Raw genomic sequence first — 23,508 nt, forward strand, 5'->3', positions numbered from 1 at the left:
ACACACACATATATATATATATATATATATATATACACACACAGATATATTTATTTATTAATGGCGATACATACATATATATATATTTCTATCAATCATAAGCTTTTTCAATCCTAAGATTCGAGAACTTGATTGATAAAAAATAACTGGTTAAGCTAACCAGTTGTAACCAGGGCTACAAGACCGTAAAATTTTTGTGGGTTTCTGTTAATTAAGAAGCAAGAATTATAATTAGTTTTTTTACAAATTCAGCAGCAGTTAATAACTGCTGTATCATGATCTTATTGCTATGAAAGCACTCATGATGCCTATCACTGCTTTTTCAAAAAATGCAACATTAAGAAGCAGAATCAGGAAACTATACATTCGCCCCTCACCCTTCTTCCTCCTCTTCTCCCCCCCACCAAAAAAAAAATAAAAAAATAAAGAAGCAGCCTAGGCAAATCTTTGAGGGGAAACAGGTTTCTTTTGGAAACCTGTGGAAAGAAATGGCTTCAAGGTTTACATTTTTTTTTTTTTTGATTGTCAGCCAGAACATATTTCCTTTTCTCTGTTTCTCTCATGTATCAGTGCATTTCTTAGTCCTCTTTGCAGTAAGTGATAGTTTTTGTAGGTATTTAAATAGGACTAGAGTTTAAAAACAACCATAGTTATTTAAGAAACATTTATTTTAAGTTTTTTTTTAAGGATGCAATTTATAATGCACATAAGAGAAGAAATCTTTTATAAAACCTGTTGTGATTGCTTGGCAGGTTTTACAGCAGTTATTTTTTTTCCCAGACAAAGCTAAGTATGTACATTCTGGCGTTCACGCATTAAACAAATGTTTTCTAAGTAACAGATGTATGTGTAAAATTTCTAATGTCTACAACTGTTCTGCTTAAAGCTTCCACACAGACATCCTTTGGCTGGGAAGAGCAGAGCTGCAGATTACACCATGATCCTAAGGCTGGACCTCATTCTCTTCTCCACTCCATCTGAGAGTCGGTGGCTGGGCTGGGTATGAAATCTGAGATTCCCATCTCCATAGCATCATTCCCTCCTCTGCCTGGTGCCCTCTCTACAAGCTGTTCCACCTTAACAAGTAGAAAGGGGTTGAATGGGTGCCAGCCTCCAACTCCATGGGAGAGAGCAGAAGACAGCTAGTATTAATTTATTTGCTCTTTCCATTGATGTTATGACAATTGTCTAGGGAGAGAGCAGTCACCCAGTAGCTTTGCCAAAAGCCAGGAGGTGGGAGGAGCCAGTGCAGAAGTACAGGTCTTCAGTACAGATAACTCTAGCCCCCACTGAATGCCTAAGATCTGTGGCTTATATGGTCCAAACACTTCGACAGATCCATAGCTGAGCTGCCGAAATCTTGTTCTGCAAAGAGGATGTTTTAAAGGAAGCTCTGTAAGTGAATGCTTGTTTTTTATTTCCAGTGTAAGAACACCCTGGGAAAGGGAGGATATGGCTTATTGACAACAATGTCATGTAAACAGTGTGAAACTGCAGTCTCCCTTAACCAAGATGGAACATTTTGCCTTACAGCAAAACAAACAGCAACTTGCTAAATTTGATCTATCACCTACAGAAAGGCTTTATGTCTCTAGTTCTGAAACAGTCTGCTTAATGACAGCAATGATTTCTCAGTTTCATGCTCATTCACAGTATTACATATTTATCAGGGACTATGTGGCATGCATTCATCTTGAAATACATGGCTTTTGAAGTTAGGCTTGGGTACTTCCATGCAGTGGCATTTGAATTGGGGTCATGGAGTATTCAACAGCTCTGCTTGCAAATCCACCCAGCAAAGACAGTCCAACAGGATTAAGAGGCCCTATGAAAAAAAAGTGAGCAATTAAACATGGGATTTAATAAATATTCAAAATATCTGACTGACTAATGTACAGCATCTGGCACAAAAAATAGAAATAATTCAAAGTGTTCTCCCTGCTTTTCAACTGCACAAGGGCAAACCAGTCCTACCCTTCCCTTGTCCTGTACTAATTTCATTGCTATCTAGATTGTTAGGAACATAATCCAACTATTTCAATTAAGAGATTTCACGTTTTTAGAGTCCAAACTCACTAGGTTGTGCTCACTCTTGCCACTGCTTGCAATAAATGTAATGAAAAAGCTATTGTGGCAATAAGACAGTTCCTACAGTTTTCTATGATCTACAGAACAGAAACAACCATTTAAAAGACTCTAAAGGTTAAATTGTGTTTTTCTGCCTTCAAGACCCAAGCAAAACATCATGGCATTGCCCTGTCTAAGGCGCAGACATTCAGAATCAAGTTGGCCTCCTGGTTTTCCTCTTAGCTCCATGTGTGTTTTGAAGTAGGTGGGAATAGACCCCTTAGCTCTGTGCGCATGTTTGAAGGTTTGTGGGAGTGGACTATGTGAAAGAAAGAAAATGCCTTGTGCCTATATGAAGGAAGTACTTCTTCTTAAGCCAGCACAAAGGGCAGAGCCGAAACTCCACCCTTTCTGGCCCATATCCAGGAGAACATATAGCAGACATAATGTCTTCCTTTGCATGGCTGGCATGGGTATTCCATACAAAGGAAGAGGGCTGGACTGAATGTTTCCTCTGCAGTGCACAAACTAGACTTGGCTACAACCTCTTTCTCAAACAATTAATATGACTACAAGGGGATAATTTGATAACACAAGGATATTCTGAACTTCTAGGTAGAAGACAGATACTAATAACAACCCTTCTATTATTTCTCAAAAAAATACCAGGTGTCTGTGTTGCTCAACCACATATCCTGTCAGTTAAGACAGGACTATTGATGGGTGTTAGAGAAAGTCCTATTGGTTGATGGACAACAATGCAGGGACTTGAATGTGGCCAGTTAAATCTGCACATTTGTTGAAAAGAAATAGGATATGTCCCCAACCAAAAGTATAGCTCCTGACCAGTAATAACAGTAGGAAGCATATTGTTTTGGAAGGATTAATTCTGGTATACTGTAACACAGGGGTGGGTAAAATGTGGTCCACGGGCCGGATGCGGCCCACCAGGCCAGTCTATCTGGCCCGCAGGGCCCCTAAAAATTTAGAAAATTAATATTTATCTGCCCCTGGCTGCCTGTCATGTGGCCCTCAATGGCTTGCCAAAACTCAGTAAGCAGCCCTCTGCCCAAAATAATTGCCCGCCCCTGCTGTAACAGGAAGGCAACCAAAAACTTCATGCTTCTTAGGTATCAAAAATTTAAACTGTTAATTTTCTTATCTAACTGCAATTACTTGACCATTCATTTTTTCTGAAATTGTTCCAATATTTTAGTAATAAGTTATAAAACCCCAAACACTGTCAGTTGTAGTAGCAGTAAGGAGAACCAACACTATAATAACTGATAGGCTATGCAAAACTACAAGAACACAATGCTTTCAAAAGCCTTCATTTTCTATTGGTTTTGAACTGCATTCTTCAGAAAAAAGAAAATGTGGTCCCTACTGGAAACTACAGGTTTTTATTTTAAAAGCATATCTTCTGGATAGTTAGAGTCAACAAAACTCTTCTATGTACAGCCCTTGGCCTTAATATTTGCTAGAGAAGGACAACTGTCAGTCTTAGGCATCTACAGAGGCTGACAATTCCATTACCATTCAGTTATACTCTGCAAAGTGACTGTAAAAATTGCATCAGAGGATTATGGGTTTTTTCCAATTACTTTCAAATCAAATCTACCCAGTTCATAAATAAAACTATAGCCCCCTCCCCCTGTTGTAAGGCAAAATGATTCTGGAGTCTGTAAGTCAGGCTGCCTTATGTCTGACATGACAATAACAATTCTACAATTGGCAGTTAGTAAATACTTCTGTTGGTGATGTGCAAGCTCTCAGTATCAACAGGAATAGAATGGTAAGAAAAATGCAAGCAAACCAGCATCAGCAGAAATAAAAAATATTAGTTATTATTTAAAAAGTGCATATGGACCCAATGCGGAAATACCATGACTTTCTTATTCAGAAGGTCAAACTGCATGCTTCTAATGGGTTTCCTTTGGCCTTAAAACATATTACTTTGAAAACAAACATAGTAGTAGACAAACTCAATACAAAGATGCAATCTTTTCTGGTCATTTTTTCAGAGGGGTGCCTGACCTTTAAGCTGTACTATTACAGTAGGTGTTCTGGGAAATCAGCCTTGCCTGCTGAGTACTGATTTAGGACCACATACCTCCATTTTCAGTTATCACCTCCTTTACTTCTCTTGTCCCTGCCTTAGCCTACACTGCCAAGTGAAAAGTTTTCAAATGGTATAATTACCACTGAGTCATTAAATCCATTCCTGTCCCTAACCTACACACATATACACATCAAAGACAGCTGCTACTGATACACTTTTATGGATGGATGGTCTTAATGCTTCCCAGTTCTGCATCAACTTATAATCTTTAACTGAAGCTCCTTTTTCAACAACAATGTAAAAACAACTTTTGACATGCGGCATTGATCAGAGGCTCTTAAAGAGGCAGTTTAGTAATACTGGACCTAATGTCATACATCTAGAATGCCACTCCTGGAATCCTAGATCATAGGGAAAATTAACATGGACAAAAATTTTACAGACTTTTTTTTTTTTTTTTTTTACTAAAAAGATAACAAAAGATGAAACATAAATGGTTAAAAACTAATGGTAACTGCACTTAACTCACTATCTCTTCCTAATATGGATTAGTCAAATGATGCTTGTAAACTGGAATTAAGGAATTCTAAGCAGCATTGTGGTACAATGCGGGGTGGGCCAGTATTTTGAGCGGAGGGCCACTTACTGAGTTTTGGCAAGTCATTGAGAGCCACATGACAGGCAGCCAGGGGCAGATAAATATTAATTCTCTAAATTTTTGAGGGGCCCCGTGGGCCAGATAGACTGGCCTGGTGGGCCGCATCTGGGGCCACTGGTCTACGGTCCCAGAAGCAGACTGGAACAGCCCCAGGTTGCACTGTCCCTGAGCAGCAGCCATGTGGCTCTGCCCAGCATCTCTGAGAGCTCAGGTCCAGAGGAGGGAAGCTCATTCTTTCCAAAGATGATGTCCAGGGGCCAGATCACATCAGATACAGATCCCAGCAAACCCCGGTTCTCTGGAGGGGCTGGATCTGGATCTCCGGAGCACCCAAGCTGCTCAAAACCTTGAAACCATGCCCCTGTCCCAGCCTCACAGCTGTGAGCCCCGAGGCTCTGGGACTGCAACCGACAAAATAACCTCAGAAATAGATTCATAGACATTAGGGCTGGAAGGGACCTCGGAAGATCGAGTCCAGCCCCCTGCCCCAGGAGCACGAAGTCAGCAGGGATCATAGGATCCCAACAAGATAGACATCCAAATGTGTTTGGAAGGCATTCAATGTAGGTGCTTGAACCACCTCCGGCGGCAGTCTATTCCATACCTTGGGAGCTCGGACGGTAAAGAAGTTCTTTCTATGTCCAGCCTGAAACTGTAATGGAGGAGTTTGTGACCATTAGACCTTGTCATCCCTTGGGGCACTCTGGTGAACAGACGTTCCCCCAGATCCTGGTGAGAACCCCTGATAAACTCATAGGTGGCCATCAGATCACCCCTGAGCCTGTGCTCTTCTAGGCTGAGTCTCATGGCTCTCAGCCTTTCATCATAAGGTCTGTTTTCCTGACCTCTGATCATGTGCATGGCTCTCCTCTTCTCTCAAGCTTCTCCACATCCTTTTTGAATTGTGGAGCCCAAAACTGGATGCAGTACTCCAGCTGCAGCCTCACCAAGGCCGAGTACAACAGAAGAATGACACCCTGGGATTTACTTGAGAAGCATCTATGGATGCAAGCCAGCATTTTGCTCGCTTTACTAGCTGCAGCATCACATTGAAGGCTCATGTTCATTTTGTGGTCAATCATGACCCCCAAGTACTTTTAGTCTGTAGTGCTAACCAGCATAGCACTGCTGAGCCTATAAGCATGCTGCAGGTTTTTCCTCCCAAGGTGGAGAACCTTGCATTTTTCGGTGTTGAACATCATCAGGTTCTCATCCGCCTATTTCCTGAGCCTGTCAAGATCTGCCTGGATCACCCTCCTGCCCTCAGGTATCGATACTTTGCCTCAGAGTTTGGTGTCATCAGTGAACTTGGCCAGTCTGGTTCCAACACCAATGTCTACATCATTAATTAAGATGTTAAATAGTATAGGCCCTAAGACAGAGCCTTGAGGAACCCCACTGGCCACATTGCACCATGATGATTGAGTTCTGTCAACCACCTCCCTTTGGGTGCTACTGCAGAGCCAGTTCCCCAGCCAGTGGATCATGGTGAGGCCAAGGCCGCAGTTGGCCAGTTTTGCCAAAAGGTGATCATTGGATACCAGATCAAAGGCTTTTTAAAGTCAAGATATATGACATCAATCTCTTCTTCCTTGTCAAGGTGATAGGTCACCTGGTTGTAAAAAGGAAATGAAATTGGTCAAGCAAGACGTATCCGCAACAAACCCGTGCTGGCTATCCCTCAGGATGTTGCTGTTAGCCAGTCTGTTAAGGATGGCCTCTTTGATAATCTTTTCCAAGACCTTCCCCAGGATAGACGTCAGGCTGATGGGCCTGCAGTTTGCCAAATCTACTTTCCTTCCTTTCTTGAAGATAGATAGGCACCACACTGGCCTTCTTCCAATCGTCAGGCACTTCACCAGAGTGCTAGGAGTTCTCTAAGACCCGTGCCAGGGGCTGGGGTATGATGCTAGCCAGCTCCTTGAGTACCCTTGGGCGTAAACTGTCAGGGCCGGCTGACTTGAAGGTATCCAGCCTTTCAAGGTGTTCCTTCATGAGGTCAGCACTGATGGAGGGTAAGAAATCTCCCTCACCCGGGCCTCCCTGTTCCGCAGTGGGCAGGGTTGTCCCATGGGACTGGTGAGAAACTGATGCAAAGTACCCATTTAGCAAGTTTGCTTTTTCCTGGGCATCAATTGTCAGTTGTCCCATCTGGTTTAGCAGGGGTCCAATGTTGCCCTTGCTTTTCCTTCGGCTCCCCACATATCTAAAAAAGGACTTTTTATTGTCCTTGATATTTGTAGCTAGCTGGAGTTCTGTCGCAGCCTTGGCTTTCCTGGTTTGGTCTCTGCAGGTCTGGACCAGTGCAGAGTATTCCTCCTTGGTGGTGGATCCAGTCCTCCATCCTTTGCAGGTCTGTCTTTTAAGATGTACTAGGTCTGCTAATTCCCTGGAGAGCCAAGGGAGCTGCTGTGCCCTTTTGCTGTCTTTCCTCCGAGATGGGATTGACTTTGCTTGAGCATCCAGGATTGCTCCCTTGAGGAGCAACCACTCATCCTGGACTCCCCTTTTGGGTTGTGGCCCTTTAGGGCCTCCCTGACAAGCCTCCTTAGCTTGTCGAAGTCAGCTTTCCTGAAGTCAAGGACTTATGTATTACTGACTGACTTGCCAGCTTTACGGCAGATGGTGAAGGTGATCAGCTTCCCTTTGATCATTAGGTCGCTGATTAGGTTGTCCCCAGTTACCAGTACCAGGTCGAGCAGTGCTTTACCTCTCGTCGGCCCGTAGACTTTCTGTGTCAGATAGAGCTCATCCATGCACAAGAGAAAGCTTTGTGACTGCTCGGATTTGGCTGACCGCTCTTCCCACAAGATGTCTGGGTAGCTGAAGTCTCCCATGCACAACCATGACAATAAGGCTCCTGGGCTCTGGGCAGCTGCAGCCAGGAGGCTGCAAACAGCTGCGCCGGGCTCCGGAGCACAGGCATCAGCTCTGTACTGGCACATGCAGGTGTGCCTCGGAGCAGGCGGTGGGGGAGAGGCCTTAGGCAGCGCAACCCCGGTCTCTCCCCCACTCCCAGCACAGAGCTGGTGACTGGGCTCTAGAGCCCGGTGCAGCTCTTTGTAGCCAGCCTGGGCTCTGGCAGCTGCAGCAAGCAGGCTGCAGACAGCTGTGCTGGGCTCCACAGCTCCAGCATCAGGTCCATGCTGGCAGTGACTGCACGCACACCTCAGGGCAGACAGCAGGGCCTGGCACAGCTGCAGCCTGCCCTGGCTCTCTGTAGCTGCTGCCAATCATGGAGCCCAGGCTGCTTGCAGCAGGGCTTGCAGCCTCCCAGCTGACTTGGTGAGATAGCATAGTGGGAAAGGGTAATAAAGTGTGAAGTGAGGTGGAGCTGACGGTGGAGACCAACATAAGAAATGAAGATCAGACAAGGGGCTGAACATTGCCAAAGGATACAGAAAGGGATGTTGAGTCTAAGCTGAAGTAAGCAGCAATAGTGTAGATGAGCTAACGACCAAAATCAAGTACTTGGGATAAAATAAGGAACTGAGCAGTGCTTGTTGAAGTCGAGAATGACAAAAGGACCAAGCCAGTCTGCCGATATCTGATAATCTGATTAGAAACAAAGAAAAAGAAATGGCAGGTGGAACAAATTATAAAAACTGAAAATCACTGAGGATTACAACTGTGCACTGAGATGAGAGAAAAATTGGGAAAGAAGGTTCTGAAGAATGTATCAAGCACCATCAAGGCATTACATTTTGACCAATTAAAAGACAAATAATACTTAATTTCTAGTTTTGTTAGATGAATGAAAAAGTGTGTGTAGTACATTATAACAGATTCTTCTGGTAGAGAAGGGATTTGACTTAATATTCTAAAAAGTGTTGTCCATTGACGAACAGTAAAATGACATCATCTACCTATCTTCTCTTTACACCCTAATACTGCACTGTCAAGCATTACATACATGCATCATGACAATGGAGAAGATATACATTACTTATCTTGGGTTACAGTCTTTCATGGAAAAGGGATTTTCCCTTTTGTAGCAGTCTATTGGGGATAGCTTAGGTAGGTGGATGTCCTTAGGTTTATTTTAATTTGACAGAACCTTTAACTTGGGTTCCAGAGGCAACTGTTGTCCCTCTGCCCTTCAGAAATTATTACTTAAAAAATTCTAAAACCATTTTTTTTTTATAGCCAGGTAAAAAATGGTAGATGTCACCATTGATAAATATGGTAGCACACAAATGTGGTATGATTTTAATATAGTTCCTGATTTCAATAAGCCTAATAGTGTTATGTGCTATAAGGTGATTAAGGGTCCTCAGTTCCCACTAATGGCACAGATACAGGCCCTGATTCTGTAGTGCAGAGCCTGCATGCAAACTGCTTTATAGATTTCACAGATTGCATAGACATTAGGGTTGGAAGGGACCTCAAGAGATCATTTGGTCCAGCCCCCTGTCCAAGGGCAGGAAGTCAGCTGGGGTCAGAGGATCCCAGCAAGATAATCATCCAAGTGTCCAGGCTGCTCAAACTGAAACTTTGGGGAATCCATATATACACACTGTGCATCAAAGCAGAAGCAGGCCTTAATTAGAACTGGAGGTGCTCAACAGCTTGTGGTGCTCAACATTTAATATTGTAAAAGACTACAAGTCTTTATTTTCATGTGAGCTAAGAGAAGAGAGCCTGGCATATAAAACTGCAGTTCTAAAATATTCTTGCCAACATATTTGCATTAAATTACTATTCAGTTATAATTTCAAAATTGATAAATTAAGAAATATACAAAAAATAAATACTATTAATAAAACCACCACCACACCTTTACCTCTGTTTTAACAGAACTGCATTAAGGTCAGATGAATTAGTGCAGTTTTGTAGTATGTGTGGGGGGGACAAACGACAGGGAGGTTTGTTAAAAATATTTTCATGGAAGTTTAAAACAACAAAAACAGATGTAGTGGACCAGAAGGTGAGGGGCACAAACAATCTGACTAGCTTAAAAGATACAGGTGGATAAATTTAGGAAAAGAATGATGTGATGTGGTTGCCTAAATTAATTAGGGACAGGACTTAATGACCCAGGAAGCCCTTTCCCATCCCATATCATGTTTCTGTGACTTGGGGGATTTATAACACTGATTCTTAGCTAGCGTGCCATGGTTCCATGTGGTACTCTGAGATCCTTTTAAGGGTGATGCAGGGTTACGCACTGTATTAACACTGACAGGTGTGCAAATACCTGCACATGATTCATAAGATAAAACAGAGACTTCAAACACGAATCCACAGTGTCAAAAACATTCTGACCTCTTGTGGTCTATCTGAGTTGTTTACAAAAGAAGAACTGTTCCATTATTTTTCTGCGGTCAAAAAATGAGTGAAACCTAGGGGGTCACAATTTCTGAAGGGTGCCTTGAGTTTTACAAGGGGAGTCTTCAATGTAAAAAGTTTGAGAACTATGGCTCTAGAGGGTTCTCAGTGTGGCAGGTAATGGTGCAAGGGTTTCACCTACTGTGATTTTGACAGGCTGTCACTTAGCAACATGTGCTGCTTTTTGCTATCTTTATATTTTCACATCTTTACTTTTTTTTCTATTGTGCAGAAAAACCAGAGACTCATTCTGAATTGAAATAAACATGATAGATCAGGGGTGCTCAACCTCTGACCCATTGGTCAGATGTGGCCCACAGGGCCTTGAAATCTAGCCTGTGGGGCTCCCCGAGGGCCAGGAAATTTGCTAGCAGGGGAACAGTGGTAGTTAAAACTGCCACCCCTCCCTGCTGTCAGAATCCCAAGCTCTGTGCAGTGGTTTGGAGCTGGGCCATGACCCTTCCCCCACATGGCCAGATTGGGGCTGGGCCACATCCCTTTCCCTCTGCACACTTGGTTTGAAGCCATCCTATGCCCCTTGACCCTCCCCCCAACAGGTCCAGACCACACCCCCTTCCTTCTGCAGAGTTGAGCCATGCCCCCTTCTTCCTGTAGGGTCAAGCCACACCTGGCTCCTGCCTCGTGAGGCCAGGTTAGGGCCTGGCCAAGTCTCCTTTCAACCCACAGCCAAATTGGGGCCAGGCTGCCCCTCGTTTCTCTCTGCACAGCCAGATAGGGCTCTACCATGCCTGCCCTGGGTGCCAGATAGGGTTCACCAGCCAGACCTGGCCCACAAAGGAACTGGGCACTGCCCACCTAGCTTACAGGATAAAAAGGTTGAGCACCACTGTGATAGACCATAGGCTCACAGGATCATAGGAAAGTAGGGGTAGAAGAGATCTCATGAGGTTGTCTAGTCCAGGCCCTGGCTCCAGGCAAAACTGTCTGTGACTAAATCATTCCAGCCAAGTGTCTGTCTAATCTGCTCTTTCTAGGGATGGAGATTCCACAACTTGCCTAGATAGCCTGTTCCAATACTTTACCACTCTCATAGAAAGTTTTCTAGCCTTCTAAATTTCTTCTGCTGCAGCTTGAGACTATTGTCTGAGTCCAGTCCCCTACAACCACAGGGAAAAGTCTTTCTCTGGCCTCTCTGTAGTTGACCTTCAGGTATTTGAAGACTGTTATCAAATCTCCCCTCAGTCTTTTCTTCACCAGACCAATGGCCCTAATTCTTTTCAGCCTTTCTCCATAAATCAAGCTTCCCAGATCTCTACACATTTATGTTGCTCTCTGCTGGATTGTTTCCAAATCTGTCCACATTCTTCTTGAAGTGCGGAGCCCAAAACTAGACAAAGTATTTCCTTCATTTGCACGAGAGACTCCTGTTAATACAATTCAGTATGCAGTAGGCTTTTTTTTTTTTGTAACAAGAACACAAAGTTGGCTCATATTCATCTCATAGACTACTGCAGGGGTTTTCATCTTTTAAAAATAAGTGCACTCACAGTGGCTGGATGCAGGCAGGGGGGTCGGTGGCATGCAGCCGGACACAAAGTAGGGGGGAGGGAGGCATGCCGCCAGACGTGGATGGGTGGTGGTCTCTGTGTAACCCCACTCCCCCACGCCCGGCCAGCCGAGCAGTGCCTGTGCAGCCCACAGTGGGGCGCCGCTGCTGCTCCCTGCCCTGCTCGAGTTACAGCAGTGTAGGGTGCTGGGTGGCAGCGCGCCATCCCCTCCCGCCTGTGTATACCCTCTAGGGCCTTCCCAAGTACCCCTGCGTATGCCTACCCCTGGCTGACAACTCCTGGTCTACTGCAACCCTCAGTACCTTCTCTGTAGAGCACAACCCAGGCAGTCATTCCCCAGTCTGTATTCAGATATGCAGTTATTGCATTCCCAGTGCAGGGCTTTGAATTTGCACTTGTTGAATTTCAACTGATTGATTTTGGACTACTTCTCTAGTTTATCCTGGTCACTCTGGATCCTAGCCCTGCCCTCCAGAGTGTAGAACTCCACCCAACTTAGTGTCATACAGATTTGCACTGCCATCTGCACTGCCATCATCTTAGTAATGGGCAGGACGGATCCCTGGGGATCACCTCTTGATACCTCTTCCTCACTAGACATGAAGCCACTGATGACTACTCACTGAGCACAATAGTTTTCTATTCACCTTATAGTTCTTTCATCTAGCCCAGGGGTTTTCAACTGTTTAAAGTAAGTGTACCCCAGGAAACTCCGTTTTTAATAAGTGCATCCCTGGGGGGGAGGGTTGGGGAGTGGCTGGACTCGGAGCTGGGGGGGGAGGTGTGGCAAAGATGTGAAGTTCGAGGGGTGGCGGCAAGTAGCCAGACACAGAGCTGGGGGAGGGGGAGGTAGTGAGCGGCCAGAGACGGAGCTGGGGGGGGGAGGTAGCGAGCGGCCAGAGACGGAGCGGAGGGGTGGTGAGCGGCAAAGCAGCAGCAGCATGGCATCTGTACATCCCTGCTCTCTTCCTACCGCAGCCCTGCTCCCATGAGGCAGCAGTGTGGGGTGGCAGCATTCTAGCTCCACCCACCCCCGTGTAGCCCTTGGGACCTTTCAAAGCACCCCCAGGGGTATGCATACCCCCGGTTGACAACCCCTAATCTAGCCTACAGATGACTAGCCTATGTCAAAAGCTTTGCTAAAGTCAAGGCATATCACATCCATTGTTTTCTTCCCCTCATTCAAATCCACAGCGCCTTTCATCTAATCACTGAAAAAAATTGAAGTTGGTCAGGCATGACTTGCTCTTGGTGAATCCATGCTGGTTGTTCCTGATTATCTTGCTCTCTTCCAGGTACCTAGAAACAGATTCCTTAAAGACATGTTCTACAATTTGTCCAGGTATCAAGATCAGACTGACTGTTCTGTAACTTCTCAGATCACCCTTCTTGTCTTAAAGATGGGTACTATCAATCCAGTACCTCACTCAACCTCCATGATTTCTCTAAAAGGACAGCCAATGGCTCTGACATTACCTCAGCTAATTCTTTCAGTACCCTAGGGTGTATCCCAGGGGTGAGCAATTATTTGGGATGGACAGTAACTTCATGAGTTTTGGTGCTGTTGAGGGCTGCACACACAAACATGAGTATATTCATGCATGTGCATGTACATATGCACATACATATATGCTCCGTGCAGCCAGGCTGCAGCTGGCACCAGAGCAGCTGCAGACAGGGAAATATAAGCCTGCCCAGAGCTATAGCACACCATCCCCTGCTCCATTCCTTCCTCCATGGCCCATTCTGCCCAAAGTCAGCATCTGCTGGCTACATCCACAGCTGGGAGGCAAGGCATGGAGCCTGGCCATAGGTCTCCAGTGCTGTCCTGCCCTGCTCACCCCCTCACCCAACCCCTCAGATCCCAGGAGTCCTGATGGTGGGGCAGAATGGGACAGTGTGCAGACCCCATGGGCAGATGCTAGCTTCTGCTGGTGCCATGGGGGATGTTGGGACGAAGCAGCACCAGAGCCACTGGGGCCCAAGTATGGCTTGCCCAGGGCCTGCTAGGTAGGTGGGCAGGGCTCCTTCTGCACAGTGTTTCCTGTGACACCTGGTAGATGGAGTCTGGCCCTGCAGGCTGTGGGTGGGCTGGACTCTATCTCCCAGACCGAAGCTTGGTGCTGGAGGGCTGCTTCTGCCCAGTGTTCTCCGTGGCACCAGCAGAGGCTGCAGCCAGAACTGGTGTCCACCAGCAGAGGCTGGGGTCCAAGCATGGCTTGCCTAGGTGCCGCCTGACTGTGGGCTGGGTAAAAATCAATAGGTGGGCCGGATCTGGCTTTTGGCCCATATTTTGCTCACCCCTTGTGTATCGCATCCGCCTTGTTGACTTGAAAACATCCAGCTTCTTTAAGTAATCTCAAGTCCAGGGGTGTCAAAGATATGGACAATACACTGGATTCAGCCCACAAAGCTGTAGCATCCAGCTCTGGGTGCTGCCCATGGGTACTGGAATGACCCACAGGCAACAAGTGCTGGATGGCCCTGTGTGCTGCACACGGTGCCTGCTCCAGCCTGCATCCCTGAGTGGCAGAGCATACGCCACATATAGCACAGCCCCAGAGGATCCATATGACACTCGAGGGTCATGCTGCATGCCACAGTCATTTTGGACCTGAGCAGCACAGCCCTGTGGCAGTGGCTTCAGGGCCATGCAGTATGAGTCCAGAACAGCTTAAAAAGGACTGCACCACATGCAGCACCCACTGCACCACCAGCTCCAGATCTGGAATGCGGGGCCAGTCTGAGTCTTAATAGCCAAAATGTAAGGGAGAAAATGCAAAATGTCATAATGTAAGGAAGAGAGAACCCTAATCACCAATGATCAGAACAGATCATATTTTTAAAAGTACTTTTAGTACCTCTTGCTGGAAATCTTTACACCATTCACCCCATGCTAAACTCTTCAAATAGTACTGTAACAGGACAGATTATTTTTAGTTTAGTTATCTGTAAAACTTGTACATGGATATTTCAGTTAACAACAGAAATCTTGGTGATACCCATGATATGCGTATAGAAGAAATCATGTTAGCATCTTTCTAGCAAGAACCGTACATTTTTTACCAAACTTGTGCTTGTAAGATTCCCTTACTTAGCAGACCAGTAGTTTCCAATACTGATTTAACATACACAAAAGAAAGTGTCTTCCTCTAAGAGAGTCTAAGGAACTGGGTACATGAATAAATTACTACAAGAGTATGAACTGAACAATGCATTAGGTCATTTTCCCATTTTAGCTGAGGTATAAGCTACTTTGCATCTACTATGGGCCAACACTATGCATGTGGGCAGTTATCATGGGATGGAATTCCAAAGTGAAGGGAGGAGAGGTATTACATTTTACTTCATAATTTTCAATGACAAACTATTTTTGTTCTCTGAGCTACATAATCAAGTTACCTAGAATAAAGATATTTTAGTAAACTTATGTTCTTGTATCTGCCCAGGTACACATTCTTAGCCCATGATAAATGCAAAGTTTACCTTATGGTAACATGTTTGTCTGCCAACAACCTGCATTTGAATATATGAGAAGTAAGCCCTCATTATGTCCAGATGTATCACTGCAGCAGCCATTTCACAAACAAGTAAAAAAAATGAAGAAAAATGTTGTGGTTCAAAATACCTAACTACTTTTGAACAAGAAAAACAATCTCAGCTGTTAAACAGAGAAATGTATGCAAGGATGCTGCTATTTGTGGGAAGGAGACTCATGCTGTAAAAACTCAACAGCATACATCTGTTCGGTCATCTGGCTCTCAGATTTTAACAAGAACTTGCTACATGCAACTCTTTGATATTAATGTCCTGCCTGTTACCTGAGTCCTTCCTGAAAGAGGACATCAAATCCTTAAGGAATATTCAATAAATTTCCCTTGATCTTCCTCAGTTTGATAACCAGATAATAATAATTGAGGAAAAACTTGAAAATATTGACAAAAAATATATGTATCATATTATTTCGTACACTGAAAACCTTAGCACAACAATGTTAATCTTGATATTTCAGTAACACACATGCACCCCAAAGAAGATACAAATGTATGATGATACCTCTATTCACATGAAGCTTCTAGATGCAGGAAGTATGTCTGAAAGCTGGTATGCATGCAAGACTAGATGGAGGAAATCATTTTAGCACATTTCTAAGCAAAAACCATAAACAATTTACTAAAAATGTACTTATGATTTCCATGGCTAGTGCAGACAATTTAATATCGAGTCCATTAATGAGAAAGAAAATATCCTTTTCTACAACTGTTTAACAACACAGAGTTTGTTAAACTGATCTTGCAGCAGCATCCTTGTGGGGGGCCTGTCTATACAGGCTCTGGAGTCTACCAGCATGGATGCAATTCCAGGATTACAGCCTAAGATGTTTCTCTTTGAAGTCAGTACTTCTTTTGGAGATGCTAGTGAGCTTTGACATCTTTTCTATAGACACCAACAGATATGAAAAATTATGAATAATAAAAAAATAACAAAAGTTTAAAATGAAATAATGTGACAATATTAGAGCAGTTATCAGACTTTGTAAAGAATTAAAACAAAAGAAGGAAAGTTATCAGTAAAATAAAATTAAGATTCCTGAACAGAACTAACATGAGAATATGTTGCAGTAATAAGTTACTTGTAGATTTTTGCCACTGAGAAGGTAAATTCAGAAATAAATGTAATTTGAATACAAAGTTTCTCTGTTACAGACAGAATTATGTAAGAAATATACTGTGGCCAGGAGAGAGCTCTTTCTTCATCCGTGAAAGAAAAATGAATATGCTACCCTTTGCATTTATGCATCTGGTTTTTTTACAGTAACATCGTAAGTTCAAGGTCAGGTATTTCTGTTACTGAGTATGGCCCCAAATGACTGCATTTACAGCACAACAAATAGTATACATGTAGGTAAAATCTTTAGCTTTGAGGAACTAAGACAACATTGAATGAACATAAGAATACAATGCTCAGAGTTCATGTTTTTCTTCTTTATCTCATTTAAATACAAGCAAACACAATATTTTTGTGTACGGCAATTACTAAAAAGGTAAAATTTAATACTTTAATTTATAAGACAAAATAAAATTTCCATTTTATTATGGGACAGTTTTCTTCAATTCAGAAGGGAGGAGGGATATTCAATTTTACTTCATCATTTCCAATTGTAAACTACTTTTCAGGGCCACATAAGGCATCTACACGAGATTCTACTGTGCAGTGGTTACTGCACATTTATTTAGTACTTGCTGATCCTTGCTTATTTAGTACTTGTATTAGCAAGTACTAAATAAATGCACAGTAACTAGAGTTACTGTGCAGTAGTGTCGGCAAATGTCTTTTAAGTGATGGTACTTCGCAGTAGCCAAATAATACTGTGCAACAGTGTATTAGCACTGTCTGTGCTGTGATGCGCTACCGCACAGTATTATTAGGCCACTGCACATTCAGCACCTCGTGTAGACGTACCCATAGAGAAATTACTTAGAATAATAGTATTTTAGTAAACTTATGTTTTTGTAAGAATTATGGATCCTACTGTGGAACTTCATGCACAATAAATGCTTACTGACCTTAGTAATTTTACTGAAATCAGTTTGACTACTCATGTGAGTAAGATTTTAACACAATACATGCCAATTTATTTTGCAGTTAACTGCTTCTAGACATTCCTGGGACTACGCAATCTGGGTGAAATCTTAACCTTATTAAGATTAACAAAAAATTCTGATTGATTTCATGTAGGCCAGATTTGTCCTGTCTTTTTCTCAGATTATGCTAGTGAAAGTAGGTCATTCTTTGTTGGCTTATTTAATCATTATTAGGCTCAGATTTATTATCCTGTAATACACTTATTGTCAAAACAAGTAAAACACTTTAATAAAACAAGAAGGTATGATTTAATTTTTAACTACATTTTCAAGCACTATTTTGATGTTATAAGATATTCAGTTCTATTACTCCTTGAAGACTGAATATTTTTGTACTGCAAAACAAATTGTAAGATAGATACTCTGCTTCTCTGATTATTATTCTTTGAGTTAAAAATCAGCACTTTAAGAACTTACCTAGCTGGTATTTTGAGTAATAACTTGTCATTTGTTCATTACTGTTTGATTGTCTCTTATGCCTTTTTCTGATATTCATATCAGTGGTCTCCCATTGTAGTCTTTTTCTTTTGTTTATTGTGTTTTGAATTTCAGAACTATCAGCAGAATTGGCATCATTGTTTATAGCGCTGCTTGATTTTTTACTGTTTAGTTGGTCATCCAGGCTTTCAGTCATTTTGCAAGGATTAGATCCTCTACATGTTTCCACATCTTTTGCTTGCCTCTTTAATGCAACTTGCCTAGCAGACTGGGACCTTAAAGTTGGATATTGTTTTTCTTCAATACTGTGCTGACTGTTCTTACTTTCAACAGCTTCGGGAGAATAAATGATAGTATTTAACTTAAAGGAGTTGCGCTGCTCAATATGGTTTATTTTTCTCAAAAATATTCGACAATCCTTAAAGGTTTTGGGTCTCCATGCACTTCGACACAGATTACCTTGGTTCTGTTCTTTTACAGTATTTTGTTCACTACAACTTGCTCCATTTGTTTCTGCACACATTTTAAAAATATTTGCTAGACTAGGATGTGTGCTGAAGTCAGGCGATTCCACTGTCTGTTGAAGAAATGCATCTCTGATTTCAGTTTCAGACGGCAAGATTCTACTGTAAGATTCTACCAAGTTTTTGGTGGGCTGGTTTTCTACATTTTTCTCCTGGACCATAGGTATTCCGGCACTGGTTTCCCCACTCACATTTTTGAAAAACTGGCTTTGGCAGAAGAATCTTAAGTTTTTCTTTTTAGATGTCCAGTCAACTGTTCTCCGGTTATACAGTTTTTTCACTTGTTGCCACCTATCATGCTGTAACTTCTTAAATTCAGTTCTTCTTAATCTAGCTAGTGTGAAGTTACTTTTCATGTTCAGGACTGGAGACCTGACCATATTATGCAATATTTGTAGTTTCCCTGCTGGTTTTGAAGGAGAAGATAGTGCAAACTTTTTAAAGTGCTTTCTGAAAGGGCTAGTATTAAGATCAGATTGCTTAGTTCCCATCTTTGTCCCTCTAGTACTAATTACTTCCAGCGGATTGCGAGCATTGGCTTTTCTTACAAGAGAGAGAGACTGTGTTTCTGTAGTTTGCATAAACCAGGTACAGAGTTCATTCATATTACACTTTTTCTGGAAAAGCATTTTTATAGGTGATGCTTCAAGTTCTACCAGACAGGTGTCTAAAGTGTTTGACACTTTAACGCTACAGTCTTGTTCAACGTTATCTCTTTTTTCATATACACATTTTTCAAACTCATTTCCCCCCACTCGCAACCAGGTATTGGTTATCTGTTCAAATCTATTATTTAGTTCTTCCAACAAGGAATCATTTGAAGTGGATGTAGCCCACCACCTGAGAGAAGGATTTGATGAAAAAATGGGATCTGATGAAACTTCATTAATGGGTCTGAATTCACCATCCTCAGAACCCTGTTTTGTATTCCCTGAATTTCTAGTTTCTGAGGTACCTTTGGATACTGTGCTCAGATTTGACTGCCTATGTTTTTCTTTTTGATCTTTAGCTTTTTTCAGATGGAGCTTATACGATTTACGGAGCAAGGCACTTCTACAAGTAAATGCGCTAGAAGATGCTAATGAATGTAAGAAAGGCATTGATGGTCTTCTGTCTCTAACAGAATGCCTCAAAGGAATTTTATGTTTTCTTGATACTGTTGCAATCACATTGTCTGAACCATCCTTCCTAGCGCCATTTTGTATCCTCTTTGTTTCATCCATCTTATTGCACTGTTGTTTATTTTTCTCCTCTGATATAGTTTTTTCTAACATGCTTTGTTGTTGTAAAGGAGGCAAGCAGCTGCTAATACTTACTTTTCTTTCCTGAGGTGAAACTCCATAAACAGTCACTGATATGCCAGAGATTTTTACCTTTGCTGGCCTACCAGGCTTTCTAATGGTGTTTAAAGGCTTCTGATTTGGTCGTATGATATTGCTGCAAGGATGTGGTAATACTGAGCTATTCTTGATCGGTCGGATATACTCATACACAGACCCAAAGATCTCACTTTCAGCAGAAATCCGTGAGGATTTTACTATTTCAGCCAAACTGTTTTCAGTTTCTGAATTTTGCTTCAGTTCATTTGAGTCATTTGCAAAATTGGAACCAGCATGTTGAGTAGGCATAGCACGAATTATATTATTTCCTTCGGAAACATGCCTTTTAGTTCTTCTTGACCTCCCATAAACAACTGTCACAGTAATATTTTTGTTTTGATTAACTTCTTCCAGTACTGCTACATCAGATTTAGTATTTTTCCCAATACTGGTGGGTTTATTTCTATTATCAGTACTTTCAGCTATATCTATTTTAGGCTTTGGAGGTCGTCCAATGGGTCTCTTAACCTGTTTTACAACTTGAGGACCTATTTTTTTAGGTCTGCCAGGTTTTCTTTTTAAAACAGAGGGATCATTGCCACTGCTTGGTTTTTCCACAGTTTCTTCAATTTGCTTACAGTTTTTTATATCAGTTTCACCTGCTGCACAGGAATTTGCAGTTGCCCCAGAATAATCACAATTTGATTCCTCTTTGTTTACACTTTCATTGCAATTACAACCACAATCTTCAACACAGATTTCAGGCTCAAGATCTCCAGTTTTGTGTTCTTCCTCTGATACTGCATTTGGGTGCTTCTCAAATAAACCAAGTTCAGTATTTGCTTTAGATGATGTACTGGCAGAAGTTAAAGTATATTTGACTCCTTCGCTACTATTAATCTCTGAGACAAACATAAGCTTAATAGGGCTAGAGTAACCTAGGAGAGATGCACTCTCTCCAGTTTCAGACCTTGTTCCTAAATCTCCATTAGTAGAAGTCAAGCTGCCTGAATCAAAGGGTAAAGATTTAAAGAGGTTGTCTTCACATCCTCCACCTACATCCTCTTTGCATTCTCCTGTTGCCATAAAAACTGTTTGGTTTTTATTGCTGCTTGGCACATGAGACTCCGGAAGGAAACTCTGTCCTGTACATTCTATTTCACTCATGGTAAAATGTAGACCTCTCCTAGCAGATGGGCTCATATCATACTCATAAGTATTGTCTTTCAATTTTCTGCATATTTTATACGTTTCCAACAATGGATTTTTAGTCTTTTGGGCTAAGTTTATTGTATCTTCCAAGCGTTCCACAACAACCTGTAGATTTGCGTTCCTCACAATTTTATTTACATCGTTATCACTAGTTCTTTCAGCTTGAAGGTTTTTAATGACCTTAATTCTTTCCAAAGTTTCAGGAGAATTTTTTGCTTTGGATGATTTTTTAAATAAAATATTGTTTGTTACATATACAGAGTACCATCCAGGAGGCACAATGTTACGTTTGGTTCTGCTCAAGATGCCATTATATTCCTGCTTCAAAGAAATCTGATCAGTCTCTTTTTCTGCACAGTCTCCTTGCATTTTTGCAAAATTAGACTGATTGGCTGTTGTAGCACTGATGTTTTCTGAAAGCGCCACAAAACCAGAGTTAGTTTTCAAATTATTCAGAGGTAGTTCCAATGATTCTGTTTGATCTGCTGGCAAAGACAATGATTTAATTTGGCAATTTATACTTGGATCATGTTTATGATTTTGTAAAGCTTTGTCTTCTAACATGTTATAATTGTCTCCTTTGTCTGGTGACATTTTATCATCATTTTTTGTAGATTTCTTTGTATTTCTCTCCAAACTTGATTTTTTCCTCATAAAAGCATCATCAAAACTTGCAATTTCCCTCTTGATTTGCAGAGATTGTCGCCTAAACAACGGTGAATCGGGAGAATTATACGTTGCAAATAAAGTTTCCTGGCGCTTGCGAAATCTTGTTTGGATAATTTTATTTTTCACTTGTTTATCGTGTTGGCTAAGCAACTCCATAAAACTATAATCACTTGCTGTAGCATTATGCAAGAGAGATGTTATGAAGTCTCTCAATTTTATATCATTTTCTGGTGTCCTGTCATTGTTAGACAATTTAACAAGATTTGTTGTTATATCTGTAGTTTCTATTGATTTTAATTTTTCATTAATGCGATCCATTAGATCCTGAAAAATGGCAGGACTGTCACCTTTTTCAAACTTTTCAGAATTAATAACATATTTGATGCTTTCCTGATCTGCTGACAGCAAAGTTTTGTCTGAGTGATCAGACACTCTTCTGTACATTTTACTTTCATGATCACACATTCCATTGCTTCCTTCAGCTGGCAAGAGGGATGGAGGCTGGTTAATAGTTATTTCAAGTTGTTTGTTATCTATGGCTGGAAAATCTGTGATTGAGCCTTCTAATGTTTCAAATTCATGATTCTGGACAGGTGATAATGGAGGTGGTGATGGGCTGCGAGATCTAGTAGAATTTTTAATGTTGTTTGATAGATCACAATCTTCAGTTGAATAAGAAGTAAAAGTTGCTGCTCTCACAGAATGTTTGTTGCTACAGTTCTGCAGTTGTCCAGTATAGCACCTATATGGATTACAATCGCTGGTAATCCCTTTATTCATCGTCTTAATACATCCAATAGCTACAGCTTGGCATGACAAACAATGCAAATCTTTAATACAAACAGATAGAGATGGTAAACAAATGTTTGGTTTTTGATTTTGTAAACAGCACCTTTTTGTCAGCATATGTCCATCGCAACTGCAAAATGAAACATGCACATCCTCTTCGCTGAAGGGTTTCTGAGTTTCTGAGTGGATATGTGGTTGCTTGCAAATGCAAAGTGAAGGAACATTTTGATCTTGGATTAAAAATTTCAACATAGCCAAAATCTGTTGCCAGTGATATGAGCACAAAGACTCCAAAACCTTGTTTAGAGCTGATTTTTCTTTTTCCAATTTAGTTGTTTCCTCTGATTTTGCACCAGCTGTTGAACTTGAACTGAAAACAAAAACAAATCAAAAACAAAAAATAAATTACAGTAAAATAACAAGTATGTTACATTTTAATGGTTAAACTGAAGACTGAAAACCTAAAAAAATCCAAAATTAAAAAGCTTTCCATCCTATTTATATACCTATTCATATTTGCAAGTTTCTCATAGAAATATTTCATTTCAGTGGATATGTATGTTATACATAGTACAGTTATATTCCTAGCATGGACAATACTCTGAAAATAAAACGTCACTTGATGAAATAAAAAAGTCTGAAACAGTATCTTAAGATAAAAATATCTATAATAATATCGATCTCCTGGCATCTTTCCCAGCAAGGCTTCAAATTACCTTAGGAACATTAATGAATTCAGTCAGTCTCACAACAAATATGAGGTACATGCCATCCCATCTTTAAGAATGGAGTAGTTGAGGGACAGAAAGATACATTACTTGCTTAAAGTCACAATGGAAGTCTATGGCAGAGGCGAGAACAGAACCTCTCTTCTGACTCCTGGTCCTGCACTTTAAGCATAAGATAATCTTTTCAGTATTTATTATGAATTTATTTTAAAATGTATTTAAGAAGATACTCAACCTTAGTAGGCCACAGACATCATTTTAAGTAGTCATTCATTGTAGTTATTATTCTTTTTAGACAAAAATTCTTGTTCTTTCCAGTTCTTAATACTTGGGTGCAGAGTCTGCCACAGGCTTCCATTGTATATAGCGCACACACACAATTCTGTATTTGCACAAAACAGAAACAAACAATGTCTCAAGTAAATGATTATTATTTTGATAGAATCCCCTTAAATCTTAAAGGGAAAGAGCTACATCTAAAAAAAGACTTAAACTAACTTTTCTTGAAGATAATTCAACCAAAATAAAATCAGTTACGAT

General features: G+C 41.4%; 1 protein-coding gene across 1 annotated transcript; it reads right to left on the bottom strand.

Annotated features, from left to right (window-relative positions):
• Positions 1 to 649: 649 nt before the first annotated feature.
• Positions 650 to 23,292, bottom strand: LOC109303793. Its single transcript, XM_019526067.1, has 3 exons — positions 23,204 to 23,292; positions 17,707 to 22,610; positions 650 to 1,825 (listed from the first exon to the last, which is right to left on the bottom strand). Exons 2-3 carry the CDS (start codon positions 22,490 to 22,492, stop codon positions 1,716 to 1,718), a joined length of 4,896 nt encoding a protein of 1,631 aa, XP_019381612.1. The 5' UTR covers positions 22,493 to 22,610; positions 23,204 to 23,292; the 3' UTR covers positions 650 to 1,715.
• Between the last annotated feature and the right edge of the window lie 216 nt (positions 23,293 to 23,508).

This window comes from Gavialis gangeticus, unplaced genomic scaffold (genome assembly GCF_001723915.1).
Source record: "Gavialis gangeticus isolate Ggan-Ray unplaced genomic scaffold, GavGan_comp1, whole genome shotgun sequence".
Lineage (NCBI taxonomy): Eukaryota > Metazoa > Chordata > Crocodylia > Gavialidae > Gavialis > Gavialis gangeticus.